The 18,881-nt window shown below is 37.9% G+C and overlaps 1 protein-coding gene across 1 annotated transcript in view; it reads right to left on the reverse strand.

The window, feature by feature from the left end:
• PRRC2C (proline rich coiled-coil 2C) overlaps positions 1 to 18,881 on the reverse strand; it is a gene marked incomplete at its 3' end in the record, with an annotated part of 93,750 nt that overhangs the window by 20,904 nt on the left and 53,965 nt on the right. Inside the window, exons 16-23 of the mRNA XM_079697967.1 lie at positions 16,333 to 18,585; positions 13,892 to 14,100; positions 10,112 to 10,266; positions 8,252 to 9,065; positions 7,749 to 7,834; positions 2,722 to 2,910; positions 2,331 to 2,582; positions 1,041 to 1,133 (exon numbers count right to left, since the gene is read on the reverse strand). Coding sequence (XP_079554093.1) covers positions 1,041 to 1,133; positions 2,331 to 2,582; positions 2,722 to 2,910; positions 7,749 to 7,834; positions 8,252 to 9,065; positions 10,112 to 10,266; positions 13,892 to 14,100; positions 16,333 to 18,585 — 4,051 coding nt within the window. The remainder of the gene's footprint in view (positions 1 to 1,040; positions 1,134 to 2,330; positions 2,583 to 2,721; positions 2,911 to 7,748; positions 7,835 to 8,251; positions 9,066 to 10,111; positions 10,267 to 13,891; positions 14,101 to 16,332; positions 18,586 to 18,881) is intronic.

The raw sequence follows: 18,881 nt of genomic DNA on the forward strand, positions 1-18,881 counted from the left end.
TAATGCATCTCACCTAAAAGTCTATATACCTGATGCTAGAGAGAAAAACAGAAAACATAGGAAAGACATTGTAATAAAAGATAATTGAGATTTTTATTCTAAAATAATAGAGTTAAAGCTTTTTAAGAGATCTTTAAATATATCTGTAAAGGTTATTTTTTTTAAAAGAAGCCTTTGTTTAATATAGAAGACTATATTTAAAAAAGAGACCAGATTAATTTCCACCATACTTGCTCTCCAAAACAAGAGCCATACATGTAACTTCTAAAATGCTCTTCTTCTTCCATGGGAGGTTACCTAACTTTTTTTTGGCTCACAATTTTTCACCTGTCATGTTAATGAACTAGGCAAAATACTGGACTGTACTGATTTTTAACCGTGTCTTGAATTATAACATGGTTGCTTTGGGATACTAGAGCTAAATTTGCATAACTTACTGTTATCTTTTAACACATTTTTGAATGGAGATGTATTATGGCCACAGGCATTAGTTTCTGCAAAAATCCCCTGGTCCATAATGTGTTAATAGAGCATTTAAGGCTATATGAAGATATACATTATAGCTCAATCTTCACAAGAGGAATGAAGTTGTTAAGGTCCAGTATAATTTTTTAAATTCAAAAAGAAACACATAAATTTTTGGTAACAATCTAATTGTCTTTTTAAGTGAATGACCTTTCACTGCATTATAAAAAGGTGTCATTTAAGAACAAAATTACCAACCAAATAAATGGTGAATCTGTAGAATGTGAAAGCTAAGAACAAAAATTCTTACCAAACCAGGTTAATAGGATTAGTACTTATGAAACCAAGCCTCAGCATCACAAGCCTGGATATTAAACATAAAGCTGATGACTTTCAGGGGAAAAACAACACCTCAGCTTTGACTATTTCCCCTAATTATATTACAGTGCTCCTAAATACAAACTTACTATCAACTTTTTCCCTGAGAAGAGTTAAATACTGGTTATAAAGTGTGTATTAGATAACAATAGCCAGGTTCCTATTCAAACTTGCCACATCTCAGGTTGATTACTTACATTATTAACCAAAGTATCCTCCATCTTTGCATTATTAGTAGCCACAGTGTTAGGCAGAGAGGAAGAAGGTGTAGTATAGTCTGTTACAGACTCCTGTGGAGTGGTAATAGAAAAAAATACGTTTTAAACTGAATTAAAGAGTCACTTTCTAATAACAGCCTAACAGTTGTAAAGTTGTTTTGGAAGAAAGCAGGAGAGAAGAGCAGACCTTAAGACTCAAATCTTAAAGACCAACAGTGGGATAAAACAAACATGGACCTACCACATTCCAACCACTGCTGGGGTCCTATACATTTAAAAAATATACTGTATAGTACTAGGAGGCTGTCAACAGTGTCAAATATTTATTTCTATGGATTTCTAAAAGAAGTCTGTGTGGTTCTTATACTCAATCTATAGCTTACTTTCAACTACTGATTTTTTATTTTCTTCAAAATAAAACATGAATAAATGAATGTCAAGATCTTAGTTGTCACAATTAATTAGGTTTTAGGATAAACTCCTTGTTTATCATCATGAATCTCTTCTTTAAACATGGCAGAGTTAGATCACATAAGCTTTTCACTTCCATGCATTGAGTTGTATGGCAATTAAAAAGAGAAAAATATTCAAGTGATATGAAAGATTCCATCTACCTTTCTTCTACATGAATACATGTTCCGGAGTGAACACCAAATGGCAGATATAAATTTGCTACCCCCACAAGTGTCAGTCCCCATAAAGTCGCTCAGTGTATCTTGCCTTAATGAGTATTTCTAAAGATATGCATCTTTCATTCAATGTAGTCCCTAAATGCAAGTCAACCATTCCTCTGGTGCTCAACCAATGAAACATGATCTGTTCCAACCCTGAAAGAAAACTGGCTATACTGGAGTTACAAAAAGTTTATCTTTTAGGTTATCTTTCCTGACTTCAGAATCTCACTAGTGTGCAAGATAAGGAGGGGTCCACTGTAACTCCATTAACAAAATAAAAAGTAATATAGAGCAATTCTTTCGAAGTCTATAAACACGCTGAAAAGCATTCTAATCTTGGGTAAATATTTTTTCACTTTGAACTACTCAATAGTCCAGAATTACGTTGCCATAGAAAAGTAAGTTACTGTAAGGAATTTCTTTAGATCACATAGGCACACCATGAAATAAAATCTTCTCTGTAAGAAATAATAACCCTTATAAGCTATAGAATTATATGCCTCAAGAAAAAAAGAAGTATTTTGTTGCTGTTTTCCCCATTCATTTTAGACGTGGTTTGCACCAACTGAACTGGTAATCATTGCACGTTGCTTACCTTCACGTTAGTGCCATATTCTGGGGATGATACTGAAATCATTGTTCCTATTTCAGTAGACATTTCTGAAACTGCTTTGGTTTCCTTTGTTGCCACAGGATCTGTACTTCTGACTGTAGCAGGGCTTGATTTCTCTTGTCCTTCTGGCTCCACCTGTTGGGCATCTTTTACTTTTCTATTTTTTAATGAACGTTCCTTTCCAATAGGACCAGGTTTATGTTCTTTGTTTTCTACTGGACTCAAATCTGGAAGCTAAATTCAATGTTTATGACAAAAACACATCATGATCAAAGACATTCATTGAAAACGAATCCAATTTTGAAACTTATTTATTCTCCTTAAGTGTTAGTGGCTTTCAGACAATTACATCTGGAACATGAACTATATTTACCTTCTGGGCTTTGATAGGGCCTGCCCGTGGCTGCTTCTGCCGTTGCTCTTTAGGTTCAGATATTTTGTCAGTAGTTTTTTCCGAAAGCACAGGAACAATTTCATTTTCAGCCCCGTTTGAAGCTGGAGCACCAAACTGAATTGTGTCAATTCCAATTTCAACTCCACTTTCTTGACTATTCTTTGTTCCCTAGTAAGAGAACATTTAAAAACTTGCTTCAGATGTGAGAGAGTGGCACGGACATATATACACTATCAGATGTAAAATACCTAGCTAGTAGTGGGAAGCACCCACATAGCACAGGGCGATCAGCTCCGTGCTTTGTTACCATCTAGAGGGGTGGGATAGGGAGGGTGGGATAGGGAGGGTGGGAGGGAGACGCAAGAGGGAGGAGGTATGGGGATATATGTTTATGTATAGCTGATTCACTTTGTTATACAGCAGAAACTAACACACCATTGTAAAGCAATTATACTCCAATAAAGATATTAAAAAAAAAACCCTCTGGTTCTATAATGATAAAAACTTTAAAAAAAACTTGCTTCAAAGCAGAGTTCAAATTTGACTGAATGATTTATGTAATAGCACACATTTTAAAAGTACAATAGAAGGTCTGAAGCAATCTACATCCAACTGAGATTAACTGACCTTGGTTTATGTTTTAGGGGAACACTCCCTTAACCCTACTGATTTGTATTAGAAAACAACTGATAAAATAAAAACTAGGACAAGACTTAAGTTTTAAAGTCCTGGCTTTAAGTGCCCTGGGTTGAAGGGCAAATCACAGCCTCAAGTTAAAACAAATGTAAAACATCATTTAAAACAAATGTAAAACAAATACAGAAAGGCACCACCAGCAAGAGATAAATGAATGAATTAAAGGAGGAGTAGAAAAAAGATAGGAATTCCAGTGTCACCCACGTCTGCTTTGAAAATAAAATGGATCAATATACATGAAAGTACTTTGTGACTGGTAATGGCGTGCACACACATCAGAAATTCATTCATCAATTAAACTGCTAATTTATGTAATACCTTCTTTGTGCTAGGTGCTGATCCAGGCAGACACTACCAATCTAACGTGCATTATAATGGATGAAGAAAATAAACAACTAAAAAGTTAGATAAGGGATACGCAAAAATTAAAATATGGTTAAACCACTTAGAAAAAGGCCCTAGGAGGTCATACTGAAACTGAATCTAAACTATAGGATTAGTGGAAGGTGTTTCTGGCAGAGCAAACATCTAGTGTAAAGGTCAGGAATTAAAAAAAAAAAAAAAAATTAGTGAGGCTGGAACACAGCAGGTATTAGGAACAGTGGCAGAAGATGGACAAGCAGAAAGTTAGATGACATGCGGTTTTGTAAGCCTGAGGATATTTGTAACAATGTCCCCCAGGGGACATTCAAAACCACAGATAGTACTCAACAGTACACATACTGTGTTTTTTTTCCTATACATACATACTGATGATAAAGTTTAATTTACAAATTAGGCACAGTAAGAGAACATCCAAATTGCCAGCCACACTATTTTTGCGCTTTGGGGCCACTATTAAGTTATGTAAGGGTTATGTGAACACAAGCACAGCAAAACGACCAACTTGATAACCAAGATGGCTACTAAATGACTAATGGGTGGCTGGGAACACTGGATTTCATGACGCCATTATTCAGAAGGGTGCGCACAACTTAAAACTTATGAACTGTTTTTTCCTGGAATTTTCCATTTAATATTTTCAGGCTGTGGTCGACTGCAGGTAACTGAAACCACAAAAACTGTACTTAACCTTTTCATGGAAGAACAAACAAAAAGACAAAACTAGGGACAAAGTTAAACTTCAGGCCTTGGTCTTATAATCAAGTCGCTATTTCATATCATTTTTGCTACCCCTGAATTAAGTGTGTCAATTACTGTGTAAGGTTATTGTTATATTTATCAGTATAACAATGTCAACAATAGGAATAAGGCATGTCATTCAGATCTATTTTTAATATCTGAACATTCACTTTCAACTACAAACAGTACTGATACAACTTAGAATAAACATCTCTGTTTTAGTCAATGTTGAAATTTTCTAGTCAGTTCAATATAAATGTACAATTAATCTTAGAAGAGAGAATGGTGCAGTACTTAATAACTGAAAGCTATTGATTTTATGTACAAAACAATTCAGAACTTATAAATAGTTAAATGAATAGGAAAATAGTTAATGGGACTTAGAGAACGTTAGACAATTTTAGGAAGAATATTATATTCTTTGAAACAAAAAGTGTCTATAAAATATATGTAAGACAAGGAGAGATGATAAATTCATTCTATCCAGAAAATATAAAGAACATAAAGAGGATGAAGAAAAATATGCATGAGAAAAATGAGATACCAACAAAATATCTTGGTGCACCAAGAGGCTGAAGAAGAATGTAAGCATCCTTTTAGTATTATCAACTTGTAGTAGAATGTCTACAACAAAAATCTTGCAGCTGAGAGATTATGGTCCCTGTACTTTAATGTCAACTTAAAAGCCTGGACCAAACATTTTAATAAAATTATTAAACCAGTACACTCATCCAAAACAAAGAAAAGAAACTTTCTACTCCATCCTTCTCATTAGTAATGAAAAATCAACTTTCTGTACAAGAAATGCTCTTAATTAATCATAATGTCAAAACAAATAGGCAGAGGAAAAATGATTAAACTGGGCATCTCAGATACAGAATCCAGTGATTCTTAATTCTATTTTTACAAAGAGTTCTCTGTAGAACTTAAAAAAATCAAAACAGATGATGAGGCCTTCTCCAGACCTAAGTCAGAAAGCTGAACTGGGGGTAGGGAACAGCAGGACGACTTCCCTGAAAGGAAAAAAGAAGAAAAAAAAATCTCTTAACTGTATCTTCCTTGACATTTCTCTGCTCCCCTTTTATGGCAAAACTACTCTAGGTTCTCTACACAGTCGGCCTTCCCTCAGCACCCGTGGGCTCCACTGCCCTTGGATTAAAAAAACACAAAAAAACACCGGAGAAAGTTTCAAAAAGTGAAACTTGAATTTGCTGCACACCGGCAACTATTTACATAGTATTTGCATTGTATTAGGTATACAAGTAATCCAGAGATAAATATATGCAAATACCGTGCCATTTTATACAAGAGACTTGAGCATCATTGGACTCTGGTTATCTGCAGGGGATCTTAGAACCAATCCCGCTGCGATGCTGAGGGACGACTGTACTCATCTTTTCTCCCATTTTCTCTTAAATTCACACTAACCAGGTTTTTGCACCAAGTGCTCCACCAACATTGTTTTTGTCAAAGTCACCAGTGACCTCCACATTGTTAATGCCAACTGTCAATTCTCAGGGTCTGTCTTACTTGACCTTCCAGCAGCATTTGACACACTTGATTTAACCCTCTTTAAACTCATCTTTCACTTGGATTCCAGGACACTTTTCTCATCACTTAGCTTCTCCATCTCCCGCAACTCCCTGAGTTAGGACTCGGTTTTTGTTTCTCTTCTCTTTTTCTAACTACTTTTATAACTCATTCTCCCTTCGTGACCTCAACCAACCTCATCACTTAAACACCATCTCATGACTTACAAATTTATGTAGTCAAACTAGACTATCTTCTCTGAACTACAAATTCTTATATTCAACTACCTACCTGACATTTCCACTTAGATATGTAATAAACATCTTAAATCTAACAAGTTCAAAACTGAATTCCCTGATCTTCTTCCCCAATGATGATTCATTTTACAGCTTCCCAATCTCAACTGAGGGGAACTCTATCCCTTTTGTTGCTCAAGTCAAAAGCTTTGGAGATAACTGACTCCCTTTTCTCACATACCACATTTAATTCATCAGTAAATTTATGAGCTCTATCTTCAAATACCCAGAAACCAACCATTTCTCATCACTTTTAATGTCACTTTCCTGGTTTAAGCTATCATCATTTGATTACTGCAACAGCATCTTACCATCTATTCTTTGCTCCCACAGACTGTTCTTAACAGACTACTTAGAATAATAGTCTTTTAAAAAGTCAGATGCTACTGTCTTCCTACCATGCCCGAAGTCCCTACCAGATCCTCCACCTATTATCTTTCCAACCTCATCTGTTCTCTTTTCATCCCTTACTTCAATCCAGCCATATGGACCTCTTCAAACACATCAGGCATGCTCCTGTGTTAGGGTTTTGTATTTACTATTCTCTGAACCAGGAATTCACTTTTCCTCAGACAACTGAATAGCATGCTCTCTTACCTCCTTCAAGTCTTTAATTCAAGCGTCACCTAAGTAGCCTTTTCTGGCCACCCTATTTTAAGCTGTCTCCACACCCCTTGGGAAATTCCTTATAAACCTTCCTTGCTTTTGCTTTTCTCCTCAGCACTGATCACCATTTAACATTCTATGTGTTATTTATTGTTGGTTCTCCCCAACTACAATGGAAGCCCCATGAGCGCAGGGCTTTTATTCTGTTTTCATACCACCACCCACTTTTTCTAAGGCCACAGGTTAGGACAGTGCCTGATACCATCACAAGTGCTCAATAAATGTTTGTTCAATGAATGAAGAATTGCTGGCCTAAATAGTCAATTACCAATACTGCGTGTTTGAGAAATTACGTTAGAACAACCTCCCGGAAACTCTGCTTCAAAGTAATTATACTGATTATTCAAATATGCATATCATTAAAAACACAGAGCAGTCCAGAAAATAGTAATTGCACTTATACTCTCTGTGTCACAAAGCTAGAACTTTTAAAATGTTGGCCTTAATATGTCTAAAGGTGAGAAGCAGCTTATAACTGTTGAGATTCAGTAGCATTAACATCACTTAGGAACTTATTAGAAATGTACTCAGGCCTTAGCCCAGACCTAATGAATCAGAAACTCTGGGAATGGGTCCCAGCAATCTACTTTAATAAGCTCTCCAGGTGATTCTGATGCATGCCAAAGTTTGAGAAACTGTTTTAAGAAAACTCTGCCACACTAACCCCACAAAAGCCATTATTAAGTCTGCTCCTACCTCTGATGAAGTAGCTGATCCAAATGATGTTAGGGGCTTATTCCATGCACTGACTGAAGGTGGCTGTGGTGGACTAATGGGACCTACTGAGAAGGAGAAGCCACAGGAAATATGACCATTAAAATTTAGAGGCTAATAATCTTTAATCCATTTAACCCTTTCTTTTAATGGTAGCTAGATAATAAAACAATGACTTTTCACATGGTATATAATACTTAAAGAGATTCTTGCATACCAAAATAAATATAATCTCCTCCAAAACATTGTACTATTGTTTTATCAACAAAGTTGTCTCCATAAAATATGGCTGTTAAAAATATAACACACTTGTCTTAGAAACAAAGGTTTTAAGAAAGGAAGCTAAGAAAAGATTACTGTTACTGCTTCCTACTGAGAAAAAAGAAATGCCTAGGAAAAAACATACTGAGTATATAAATAAAATTGAAAACAAACCCCCAATTCCCATGCCATTTCCCACCCCTCACTTCCTGTTGCACACTTACATTTCTTAGAGATGTCATTCAACACAGCTGGTGGGGCCACCTTGTTATCCCATAATTCAGTTGTAAGAGTGCCATGTGACTGTGGGGTCTGGATGGGTTTTCCTGTGGCTACATAATCTGTGCCATTAGGTGTCTGGGCTGAAGGTAGTCTAATTGAAGGAGGTGGCTGTTTTGAAGACTGTGTTGTAGTCTGTAGTGGACTCTGGACTGGTTTGTGAGTCTGTCCCTGAGTCTGGGCTGGGGCAGTAGGGGCTGGGACTGAGACTTGGACTAGGGCAGGGGTTGGGGCTGGGGCTGGGATTGAGGCAGGGACAGTCGGGGCTGAGGTGGGGGCAGCTGGGGCTGAGGTGGCTGGAGGTGGAGCTGAAGCTGGTGATAGAGCTGAAGCAAGGATGGGAATTGAGGCTGAGGCAAGGATGGGGACAGAGGCTGGGGTGGAAGCGGAGGCAAGGATTGGGGCTGGAGCTGGAGAAGAGGCTGTGGCTGTAGTTGAGGTGGAGGCTGGAACTGGAGCTGAGGCTGAGGCTAAGGTTGGGAGTGGAGCTGAGGTGGAGGTAAAGACTGGGACTGCAGCTGGGGCTGGAACTGGAGCCGAGGGCGATGCTAGAACTGGAGCTGGGGTCGAGGCTGGAACTGGAGCTGAGGTTGTGGCTGGACCTGGAGCTGAGGTTGAACCTGGACCTGGAGCTGAGGCTAGAGCCAAAGCTGGAAGCTGTGCTTGCTGGGTTCCCGTAGCCTGTTTTTTGGCAAATCTTGGCGGGAGCTTAGAAGTCTGACTTCTTCCTTTTTCGTTTGCATTCTTTTTATTCCAGACCTTAAAAAATTTGCAGGAATCATTTGTGAGTAACACAGCTGAAAGTAATAGTTCATACATAGACATTCCAACAAAGCTATCTACTGCTAATTTAACTTCTTTACAAAATAGCTACTTGATAGAATAAAAACATCAAGGTTGCCAATGAGATTTTAAATTACAAGATGCTATAGGGGAAGAAAGACAAATATGTATTATATATTCTTGATATACAGGTCCACAATCTCTTTTCCACTATTCTGAAATTAAAGAAATTAAGGAAATTCGCACTAAATTCATTTGGCAGGAAAATCTGACCCCACCTGACAAAAAATTACTGACTTCACTCAACTCATGTTTGGCACAGAAGCGTTAATCCTGGGAGTGTTGCTAGGTATTATGCTATATAAAATACGCACTAATGTATCTTCCTAAACAATAATAACAAATAAAATATGAAAATATCTAGTCCCAAGAATTATATTCAATAAACTCAATACTACCATCCACACAGGATTTTTACAGTGTTTCCTGCTTTTAAGCCTCTCATCTGTTAGGGCTCTTTATCGCTATGACCCATGTGTTCTATTTATTTTTATCCTCTGTCAGCATTTAGTAAAATGGGTGTTGGGTTGATCTAAAGGAAATAATGTATCGTGATTCATACTATGTATTTCAATGAACTAATTTAGATTACAACAGAAACTTGTATAGGTCAAGAATCTGCAAGTTATTAGAGATCATGGCAGCTGTATTCATTAAATTTCCAAGATGATTTAAAATTAACCCTAACTCTGCAATGAAGTAAGATGGGGCAAATAAGATATATTTTGAAATAAAGTAAAGATGGTCTTCTCTAAGGCAAACGGTGAGCTAGTGATTACATTCTACTTAAAATTTACCTCATTCTGGTTAAAAACAGTTTAAAGTTGTGAAAAATCAGGTCATTCTCAACACTTGAATAATAAATGCAGCCCTGACCTTATAGGTGGATAGAAACCTTGACCATTTCCTAATATATTTTGGGCAACAATCTAAATAACTAGCAAAAAATTGAAACGCTAAACCTGTATGATTTGTTCTTCCTTCTTTCGGCGTTCTTCATCCTGTAAACGTTTCTGTTGTTTTTTGGATACAACTTCAGTAAAACCATCATCATTCAAATTTGACTGGGGGTCTTCAACTACTGTTACTTCAGGATGGTCATCAATTATAACAACACCTACAGATATACAAAAAGATTTAAAATGATATTTTTTTGCAACTGAAATTATACATCTTTCTTTCTTAAGCAATGTAGTGGTAACGCCTTGTTTTTTAAAAGAAAAATCAAGGGCTTCCCTGGTGGCACAGTGGTTAAGAATCCTCCTGCCAATGCAGGGGACATGGGTTCGAGACCTGGTTCGGGAAGATCCCACATGCCGTGGAGCAACAAAGCCCGTGCTCCACAACTACTGAGCCTGTGCTCTAGAGCCCGTGAGCCACAGCTACTGAAGCCCGGGCGCCTAGAGCCCGTGCTCTGCAACAAGAGAAACCACCGCAGTGAGAAGCCCACGCACCGCAACGAAGAGTAGCCCCTGCTCTCCGTAACTAGAGAAAGCCTGCGTGCAGCAACGAAGACCCAATGCAGCCAAAAATAAATAAATTTTAAAAAAAGGAAAAAAAAAAAGAAAAATCAAAATTGTCTTATCGTAGTCAAATCACTTAACCTCTACCTCTCCCAGCCTCAAGATGTGTGCTGTGCTGTAAAGATCTACGTAGTACTTTATCTCATTTGCATCTAACCATTCTAAGAGGTGGGTATTACTATTGTTTCCCCTTTTCAAAGGATGTAATAAGCTCTGAGAGGCTGATGTGCTAACAATGCGATGTTGAACAACTAAGCTGGTCTTATGATTCTTAATGCCTCTAGTTTACGTAGACTATTGTCTATAATGTGGAGCTGTTAAAAACATGAAATACATGTTAAAGTTCCACGTGAATGTAAAGTGGCATAGATGTACATACATCATAATAACCCAGTGGAAGAATAATTCAAGATATACTTTCAGCTCATTGTCTAACTAACAATTATTCCGGCTATCTTGTTAAATTATTCTATATTCCAGTGAGTATAAGAAATCTAGATCCATTAACTAATACTTAGAAGAAAAATAAAAACAGTCCAGATGATGTGATTTTGGGTTGTAGGCATAATGTCTGCACAATAAATATAAGAAAAGGGTGAGGCAATTCAAATAAATTATTTTAATTTTGCAAATATAAATATATAATATGTTCTGATCGGGAAACACATAATAAAAATACTCGCTTGGGAATGATACATATACAATTCAGAATGGTGATAACTTGTGGGGGTTGGCAAGAGAATATGACCATGGAGTGGATCATAGGGAATCTACTGGCAAACAGTTCCTTTTAAATAGCTAAAAATTTGCATTTATAGAAACACTGACAGGGAAACAAAAAATAAATACTAAGACTGGCTTTCACTCTTTATAAACCTATTACTGTTACTGTTTTTCTAATAAAAATTTAATTTCAAAGGAAAAAGCCAATTGATTCTGATTGATCTATGACGCTTCTACTTGTGTTCTAAATCCTTTAAGAAATTAACTGTGTATAACATAACACTGTAAAGCAATTATACTCCAATAAAGATGTCAAAAGAAAAAACAAATTAACTGTGTAAAATGGAGCATATGCTCATCTCAATGCAAGGTTTTAGTCCAACATTTCTAAGGATGTCATGCACTCCAGTATTTCAGACTTGTGAAGAGACCTCTTCATAATTCTAAATGCGTCTCGTTTTTCACTTAAACTAAAAAGTGTGTGTTTAAAGCTCATCTTCATAGACATGCCATCACTCATTATTTTATTTTATTTTTTTTTGCGGTACGCGGGCCTCTCACTGTTGTGGCCTCTCCCGTTGCGGAGCACAGGCTCCGGACGCGCAGGCTCAGCGGCCATGGCTCACGGGCCCAGCCGCTCCGTGGCATGTGGGATCCTCCCGGACCCGGGCACGAACCCGCGTCCCCTGCATCGGCGGACTCCCAACCACTGCACCACCAGGGAAGCCCCATCACTAATTATTTTAATTTTCTTGTCTAAGAGCTCCGTTAGAAACCTTTTGAATAGTTCACTCCATTACATGAAGCATTTACGGAAATGTGAACAATACTTTGTTCTCAACACCCTGTTCTTGCCTGGTGCTCTGCAATGTTTTGGGCTAACGGGACATTATTAGAAGACCATTTTTAGGAAAAGGACCTAAAGATGACTCTTAAAATTAACTTCAACAAGTTAAAACTAATAGTTCAATTTCCATTATCAATTCAGAAATAACTGACTTCTTACCTTTTTATACTGTCTTAATCCAATAATACTTTGCAAAATTTCTACTCCAGAAGTTGTTTGGAAAAAGAGAAACTAGTAAACAAATATTTGAGAAATCCGCCATGTTCTGTGGACTTCTGTAATCTTCACTTGTCATTTTCCAAATGTGGTGTTTAGATGGATGTTAATCTCTTCTCATGGACCACAGTAAGATTAGCATCCAAGCTTCCTATGGATTTACTTTAATCGCTCTCTCTAAATCAGAACTTTCCAACGTTAGCAGTATTAACATTTTGAGCTAGCTGTCCTGTGCACCACTGTAGGATGTTTAGCAGCATTCCTGGCCTATACCCACTAAGATGTCAGCAGCATCCAGCCACCAGTTTTGACACCAAAAATATCTCCAGAGATTGCCAAATGCAGAACCATCCCTGTTAAGAACCACAGTTCTAAAAATTCTTAAAACGCGCAATTAAGTTTATTTCTTTCCCACGTGAATCCTAAAATGGTAGTCTAGAATTAGCTCTCAAAGGTTTGCGTGCATCGGAATCACCTGGAGAACTTGTTAAAACACAGATTGCTTCACACTCCAAGAGCTTCTGATCCAGCAGGTCTGGGGTAGGGCCCAAGATTCTGTATTTCTCACAAATTTCCAGGTGATGTTGATGGTCTGAGGACCACGCTTTGAGAACTGCTGGTCTAGAAATAATAATGCCAAAGCCCTGGGCCCAGATCAAATTTAGTATGTATAAATAAGTATTAACTAGATGAAAGAAAACTCTCATCTACATCTCTAATACTGGAATAACAGAAGTACCTAACCAAAGTTTCCCATTACTACTATCTGGTCTTAACTTAGTAAATCTCTCAATCTTATTCAGTATTTCCAGCTTAAGTCTCATCTGAATGAATGGCAAATAGCACATTTTTACATGTATCAATATACGTGTCTACTCATAGAGATTCCTTGTTAACTACTTCATCAAATATTTCCTTCTTGCTGTGTTATCCTTCGTATTTGATATCCTATCACTCCATGGCTTTCTGAAAGCATTTATCCATAGCAACACTACCTCCCATACTATTATTTATTCTCTATTTATCGTATCTTAGATGCCAATTTTATCAAGGTCATAACTCACTGAGGTTAACATTTCTTTCCTTTCAGACACAGAATATGTACAGATATAACTAAGCATCTTCACATTTGGTTTTCTGTGCTTCCCCACACCTGTTTAGCAAGGTAGCGGTTAATTTCCTTTTTTTTTTAAAAGAAGAACAGTGAAACTCTGTGGATTATCTTTAACAAGAATTTTATCAAGCACTCAAGTCTATGCTAAAAGCTGGTGTTATTTCAGTTAAAGCTATATCAGTTGGTGATTCATAACCAGTCTCTATCTCTACCTTGAAGTTCAGCTCTTTCTTTTTTGATGACTTCTTTATTTACAGTATCTATTTAAATGTAACAAATAGATAAACAGATAGATATATAAAAGGGACCTGAGACGCACTTGCATAGTTGTTGAGATCAAACTGTGATAGTGCATCCACTTTCTCTTTGGGTTTTTTAGGGCCTGGTTTGGGCTCTTCTCTTTTTTTCCCAGTAGAATCTTTGGAGTTCTTTTGTCCTGTACCATTAGGTGCTCCTTCCTGGTGGTGTGCAGAGCTGCCATTGACAGGATCAGCACCAGCTGTGCCTGCCGACTGGTCATCAAATGGCCTACAAAATAATAATTTGAGATTTTATTACTACCTCTACATATCCGAACAAAAGAAAAATGCTCTTAGTGGCAGTTTCTGAAGTTCAATCTAAGAAGAAATAACAGTGGGATAGAAGACCCTAACTCTAAAACCAACAAGCTTTAGTGACTTTTATTGGCTACAACTTCACTAAGGCGGAGCTTCCCAGTAAAGGAGATAAGACAAGCTCCTTAGGATACTTTCCAGCAATTAAATTCTAGAATTCTAATTATCCTCTGAAGGTTCTTATTGTGTCTATTCTTACTGTGTCTATCATGTTATAAATGAGCTATCAACATTGTTTATAGCAGAAAATTTCTGTGATCCAAGCTAGTCCAAAGTATTCACTAGTGAATCTTCTCCACAAGAGAGTAGCATATGAAAATTTTTTTTTAAAGAATTCTATGCTTACAAGTACGTTTTTTTTTAAAAAGTTCAATCAGATTTATATACATGTAAACATTTTAAAAACCAGTTTTAATATGGAAATGATTCATGTCACAAAACCAAAGGTATTTTTACAGGGGTTTTTTTTTAACCTAAAAGATTCTTTTCTTGGGTTCATTTTATAAAAACTTCATGAAAATACACCATGAAAAATGGCCTTACCAATTCATTTTCAGCTCAGTCTATAGTATTACTCAAGATAAAAGCTTAACAAGAGGCTGACAAAAAGCATGACCTCAAACAGGTGAAGAATGAATTCATTTCTTCTAAATGGGACTCTTGCAAAACATTCATTTCACTACAGCCAGTAACTGCTATTTCTTCAGGTTCAAAGTTGTTAACATCTACATAGCACAAAAGTCTTGCTAAGTAGTTGAGATCTACAGTGCACACAAATCACATCAATTTTTCCCTTGTGTATTATTGCTTGAAATTCTAATAGTTTGGTTACAGTCAACAACTATTGATATGTTGTTATTGTAACTTATATGTTATCCTATTCTTTTGACTTTTAAAGGGAGGTTTAAATTCTGTGTTAAGCAGGTACTCAAACACAACTGGTAGTATTATTTCCCTGGAACTTCTTCTAAATTATCAGAAAGCAAAAATATTTTCGCTGACTGGTATAGTAACCTGAAGTGCTAAGTGTCAGTAACTAACCAATGCAGATTAAGATACTTTGCCTGAATAAATTTCCTACCAGCTCAGGCTGCAAATCTGGGAATTGGTTTAAAAAAAAAACAACAGGCAGGCCATAATAACAGTTGCTTACTATATACCAGGTGTTACATTAAGTGTTTCACAAATATCATGTCACTAAATCTTCACACATTTTTATAAGTACTATTACTTTCTCCCCCTTTTACTGGTGAGGAAGCAGAGTTTATACTACTAGTAAATACCAGAGCCTAGATTTAAAACTAGGAATAATGCTACTTTATAATGTTTCCTAATACTAAAAATAATAATAATAACTTACTAAAACCAACATTTTAATATTTAAAAAAACAGACCAAGTTTAGCACAGTTGAGAAAAATTCTTTTAAAAACACCACCAATGACATGGTATTTATGTTACTGGTGGCCTTGGTGGTTGGGCAGGACTTTGCTTTCTAGGCCTCTCTCTAAGCTGGATCATTTATTGTAGGTTTGCAACTTGAGTGAGGAAGATAATTTATCCTTAAGTTTCAACATTCACTCTCTAGAAACCAGTCCAGAGTGACTGTATATGGTTACAACATATTAATTTAAGTCCCAGAGGACACCTGTGAGCACCAGTTTTCCAAAGAGAAACCAGGAAAGAAAGGCAGGCTGCTCATCATCAGTAAGATGATTTACTAAATGGAAGACACTGTATAGGTCCTGCCCTAGGTGTGTAGATTTTCCCAAACCTACAAATTCCTAACAGGACTCTTTTGGGAAATGTAATGTAACAACAGGCAAAGACTCCTGAGACACACTAACCTCTTTCTCAAGCACCCTTACACTTGTAGAATAGAAAAAAAAATTCTAGGAGAAGAATGTCTTGGTCCTCTATAGACTAGCTCCTTTGCACAGTTCAACCAAGAAGTATACCTTTAGCTTTGCTAAAGGTGCAAAAGTAGGGAATTCCCTGGTGGTCCAGTGGTTAGGACTCTGTGCTTTCACTGCCGAGGGCCCAGGTTCAATCCCTGGTCAGGGAACTAAGATCCCACAAGCCGCATGGCGGCCAAAAAAAAAAAGAGAGAAGGTGCATAAGTAATTATATCTAACACAAAATACTCACCCTCGTTTTCCACTTTTTGATGGTGGGCCACTTCTCCTTTCATTCCTAGGACCTGAGAAATTCCTTCCAGATTTGGGTGGACCATTGTTGCCACGCCGATTCTGGCGATCTATGCCAGGTCTCTGACTAGAAAAACTTCTCTTTGCTATTTCCCTTTTTGGAGGTAAAACATTCTCTCCAGCCTTTACAACCACTTGTGCATTCAAATCAGCATTTTTTTTTTCATCCCTTTCGCGCCTCTCATTGAAATCACTGCTTTCAGAAGCTGTTTCCCATTCTTCATTTGCCTGATCTGAAGAGTTCTGATTAGATAAGTCTGGTGTCTTATTCCCAGAAACATCCCCAGCAGTATTAACTGGTTCTTGAACCACATTACTAACTGTGCCATTTGTGGGCACTGCCACCTCATTGGTTTTTGAAGCAGCCTCCCTCTCTCTTAGCCGTCTAAATCGGGGAGGTTTATCTTGCCTCGGTGGTCGGGTAGGACGCTGCCTTCGGGGCCTCTCTCTAGCTGGGTCAAATTTTCGCTCAAATTTTGGAGGCCGTTTATCTGCTGGCATAGGAATAAACTGCTCATGTCTTCTTGGTGGCTCTCCATCATCTGGTTTAGGAGCTTCTGCCTGCCTTGGGTTCCACTGATTGTCCCGATAAGCAGGTCTTCGTAAAGTGGAAGGGCGTGACGGGCGACCTCCAGGATCCCTTCCACCACGTCTGAATGTTCCCCCTCTGCCTCGCCTTGTAGGCTCTCCTTTAGGGAGGAAGCCTGGTTTAGATTTATCATCATCCCTTACAAAAGGTTTTTCTAGAGGTCTACTATCTATTCGGACATGATTTTCAGGCTTGAAAGAAGATGGAGGCTTTACAGGTTTTTTGTTTTCAGACCGTTCCTCTCTTTTGGGCAGTTTATCTTTGCTTAAACTATCCTTGTCACTTGCACTTTCATGAATTTCACTGTCTGTGTCAGTCTCTGAACCTCGCTGTCTTCTTCTTTTGGGAACTACTTCAAAATCAGAGCTCTCACTTCGTGTTTCACTTTCTTCTCGCTGTCTGAGGGGCCCTGGGGGCACATGCTCTGCTCGTGGCTTACTGTCTCTATACTGAGGATAGTCTCGAGCATGCCCTCTACCACCCCGGCCACGCCCTCCATAAGAGCCTCTATAGCTTCGCCCTCTGGAGTAATATTCACCTCGGCCTCGACCTCTGTACCCTTGATCTGGAAACCAATCTCTATCTCTAGCTTCTTTCCAATAGGCCCTAGGGGGTAAAGTTGATTCTTTCTTAGCTGTTGGTCTTAAATCTGGTCGAGACCTCTCTGTAACAAGGTCTTTGCTGATGACTTTCTCAGGTTGCTTTTCTTCCTTGACTGTTGGTGCTGTGACAGTTTGCTGGTTTACAGTTTTAGCTGCAGGCTCTACCTCAACACTACTTACAGGTTCCAAAGGCTTCTCGGTATCCTGAGGTGGCTTTTGCACCAAAGTTGAAGGTGAAGTTTCTACTGAAGGAAATTTCTCTGGTTCTGGTTGAGGTGGCAGTGAAACTGACTGTGGCTGAAGCGGTGCCACAGGTGGTGGGGGTGGAGGAAGAGGCTCTTTCTTTTCTGTCTTTTCAGGTTTTGCCATTTTTTCGGTGACCTTTTCTCCCTTTTCTCCTTCTTTCTCCTTCCTTTGTTCTCGTTCTTCTTTCATATCTCTAAGTATAGGTTTTTTAATAGGACCTGATCTTCTCACAGGCCTATCATTACCTTCATCTCTTCTGCTGGAGCTAGGCCTTGGGCCCCAACGAGTTTCCGATTTAGATTTATACAGTTTTTCAGGTTTTGGTCCTTCAGAAGATCGTATAAAGCCCTCTTTTTTTGGTTTTTCCTCTGGTCTTTCTGCTGGTTCTTTTGAATCAATGCATCTGCTAGTTACTTTAGGAATGCTTGCAGATGGCTCATTTCTCTGCTCCTCTGATTTCTGAGTATGGTTAGATCCATGGGAAACACTTCTTTTCTGGGCAGGCTGACTTTCTCCAGCTGAAATTCGCTCTTCTTGAGTGGATACAGTCTTTTGATCAGGTACGTCAAAACAAGCAGGCTGATTATTTGTGTCAGTATGATGAGGTCTAATGTCTTCCACTGATCTGCTTAAAAACTTCTGTACTTCTGTCTCACTTGATTCTCTGACAAAGTCTGCTTTTGGATGAGCCTCTAACTGACTATGTTCTACTGGATAAGCAGCAGTTATCCGTTCCTGATCCAATGGGGCTTCAGGCCTATGATAAGGAGAATTCAAAGAAATAACAGCCATCAAGGCAAAAATCTTTCTCACAGGTACATGTACAGCAAAATAACCCCTCTAATTTAAAAAGGAAAAATGGATCCTAATCATAAAGAGCATTATGTCTCTATAAAAAGTTTAGTGCAACATTATTCATAATAGCCAACAGATAGAAACAACCTAAATGCCTACCGACAGATGAATGGCTTAAGAAAATGTGGTAAATGCATACAACAGAATGTTGTTTAGTATTAAAAAAAGAAAGAAAATCCTGCTATATGCTATGTCATG

Source organism: Hyperoodon ampullatus, assembly GCF_949752795.1.
Source record: "Hyperoodon ampullatus genome assembly, chromosome: 2".
Lineage (NCBI taxonomy): Eukaryota > Metazoa > Chordata > Mammalia > Artiodactyla > Ziphiidae > Hyperoodon > Hyperoodon ampullatus.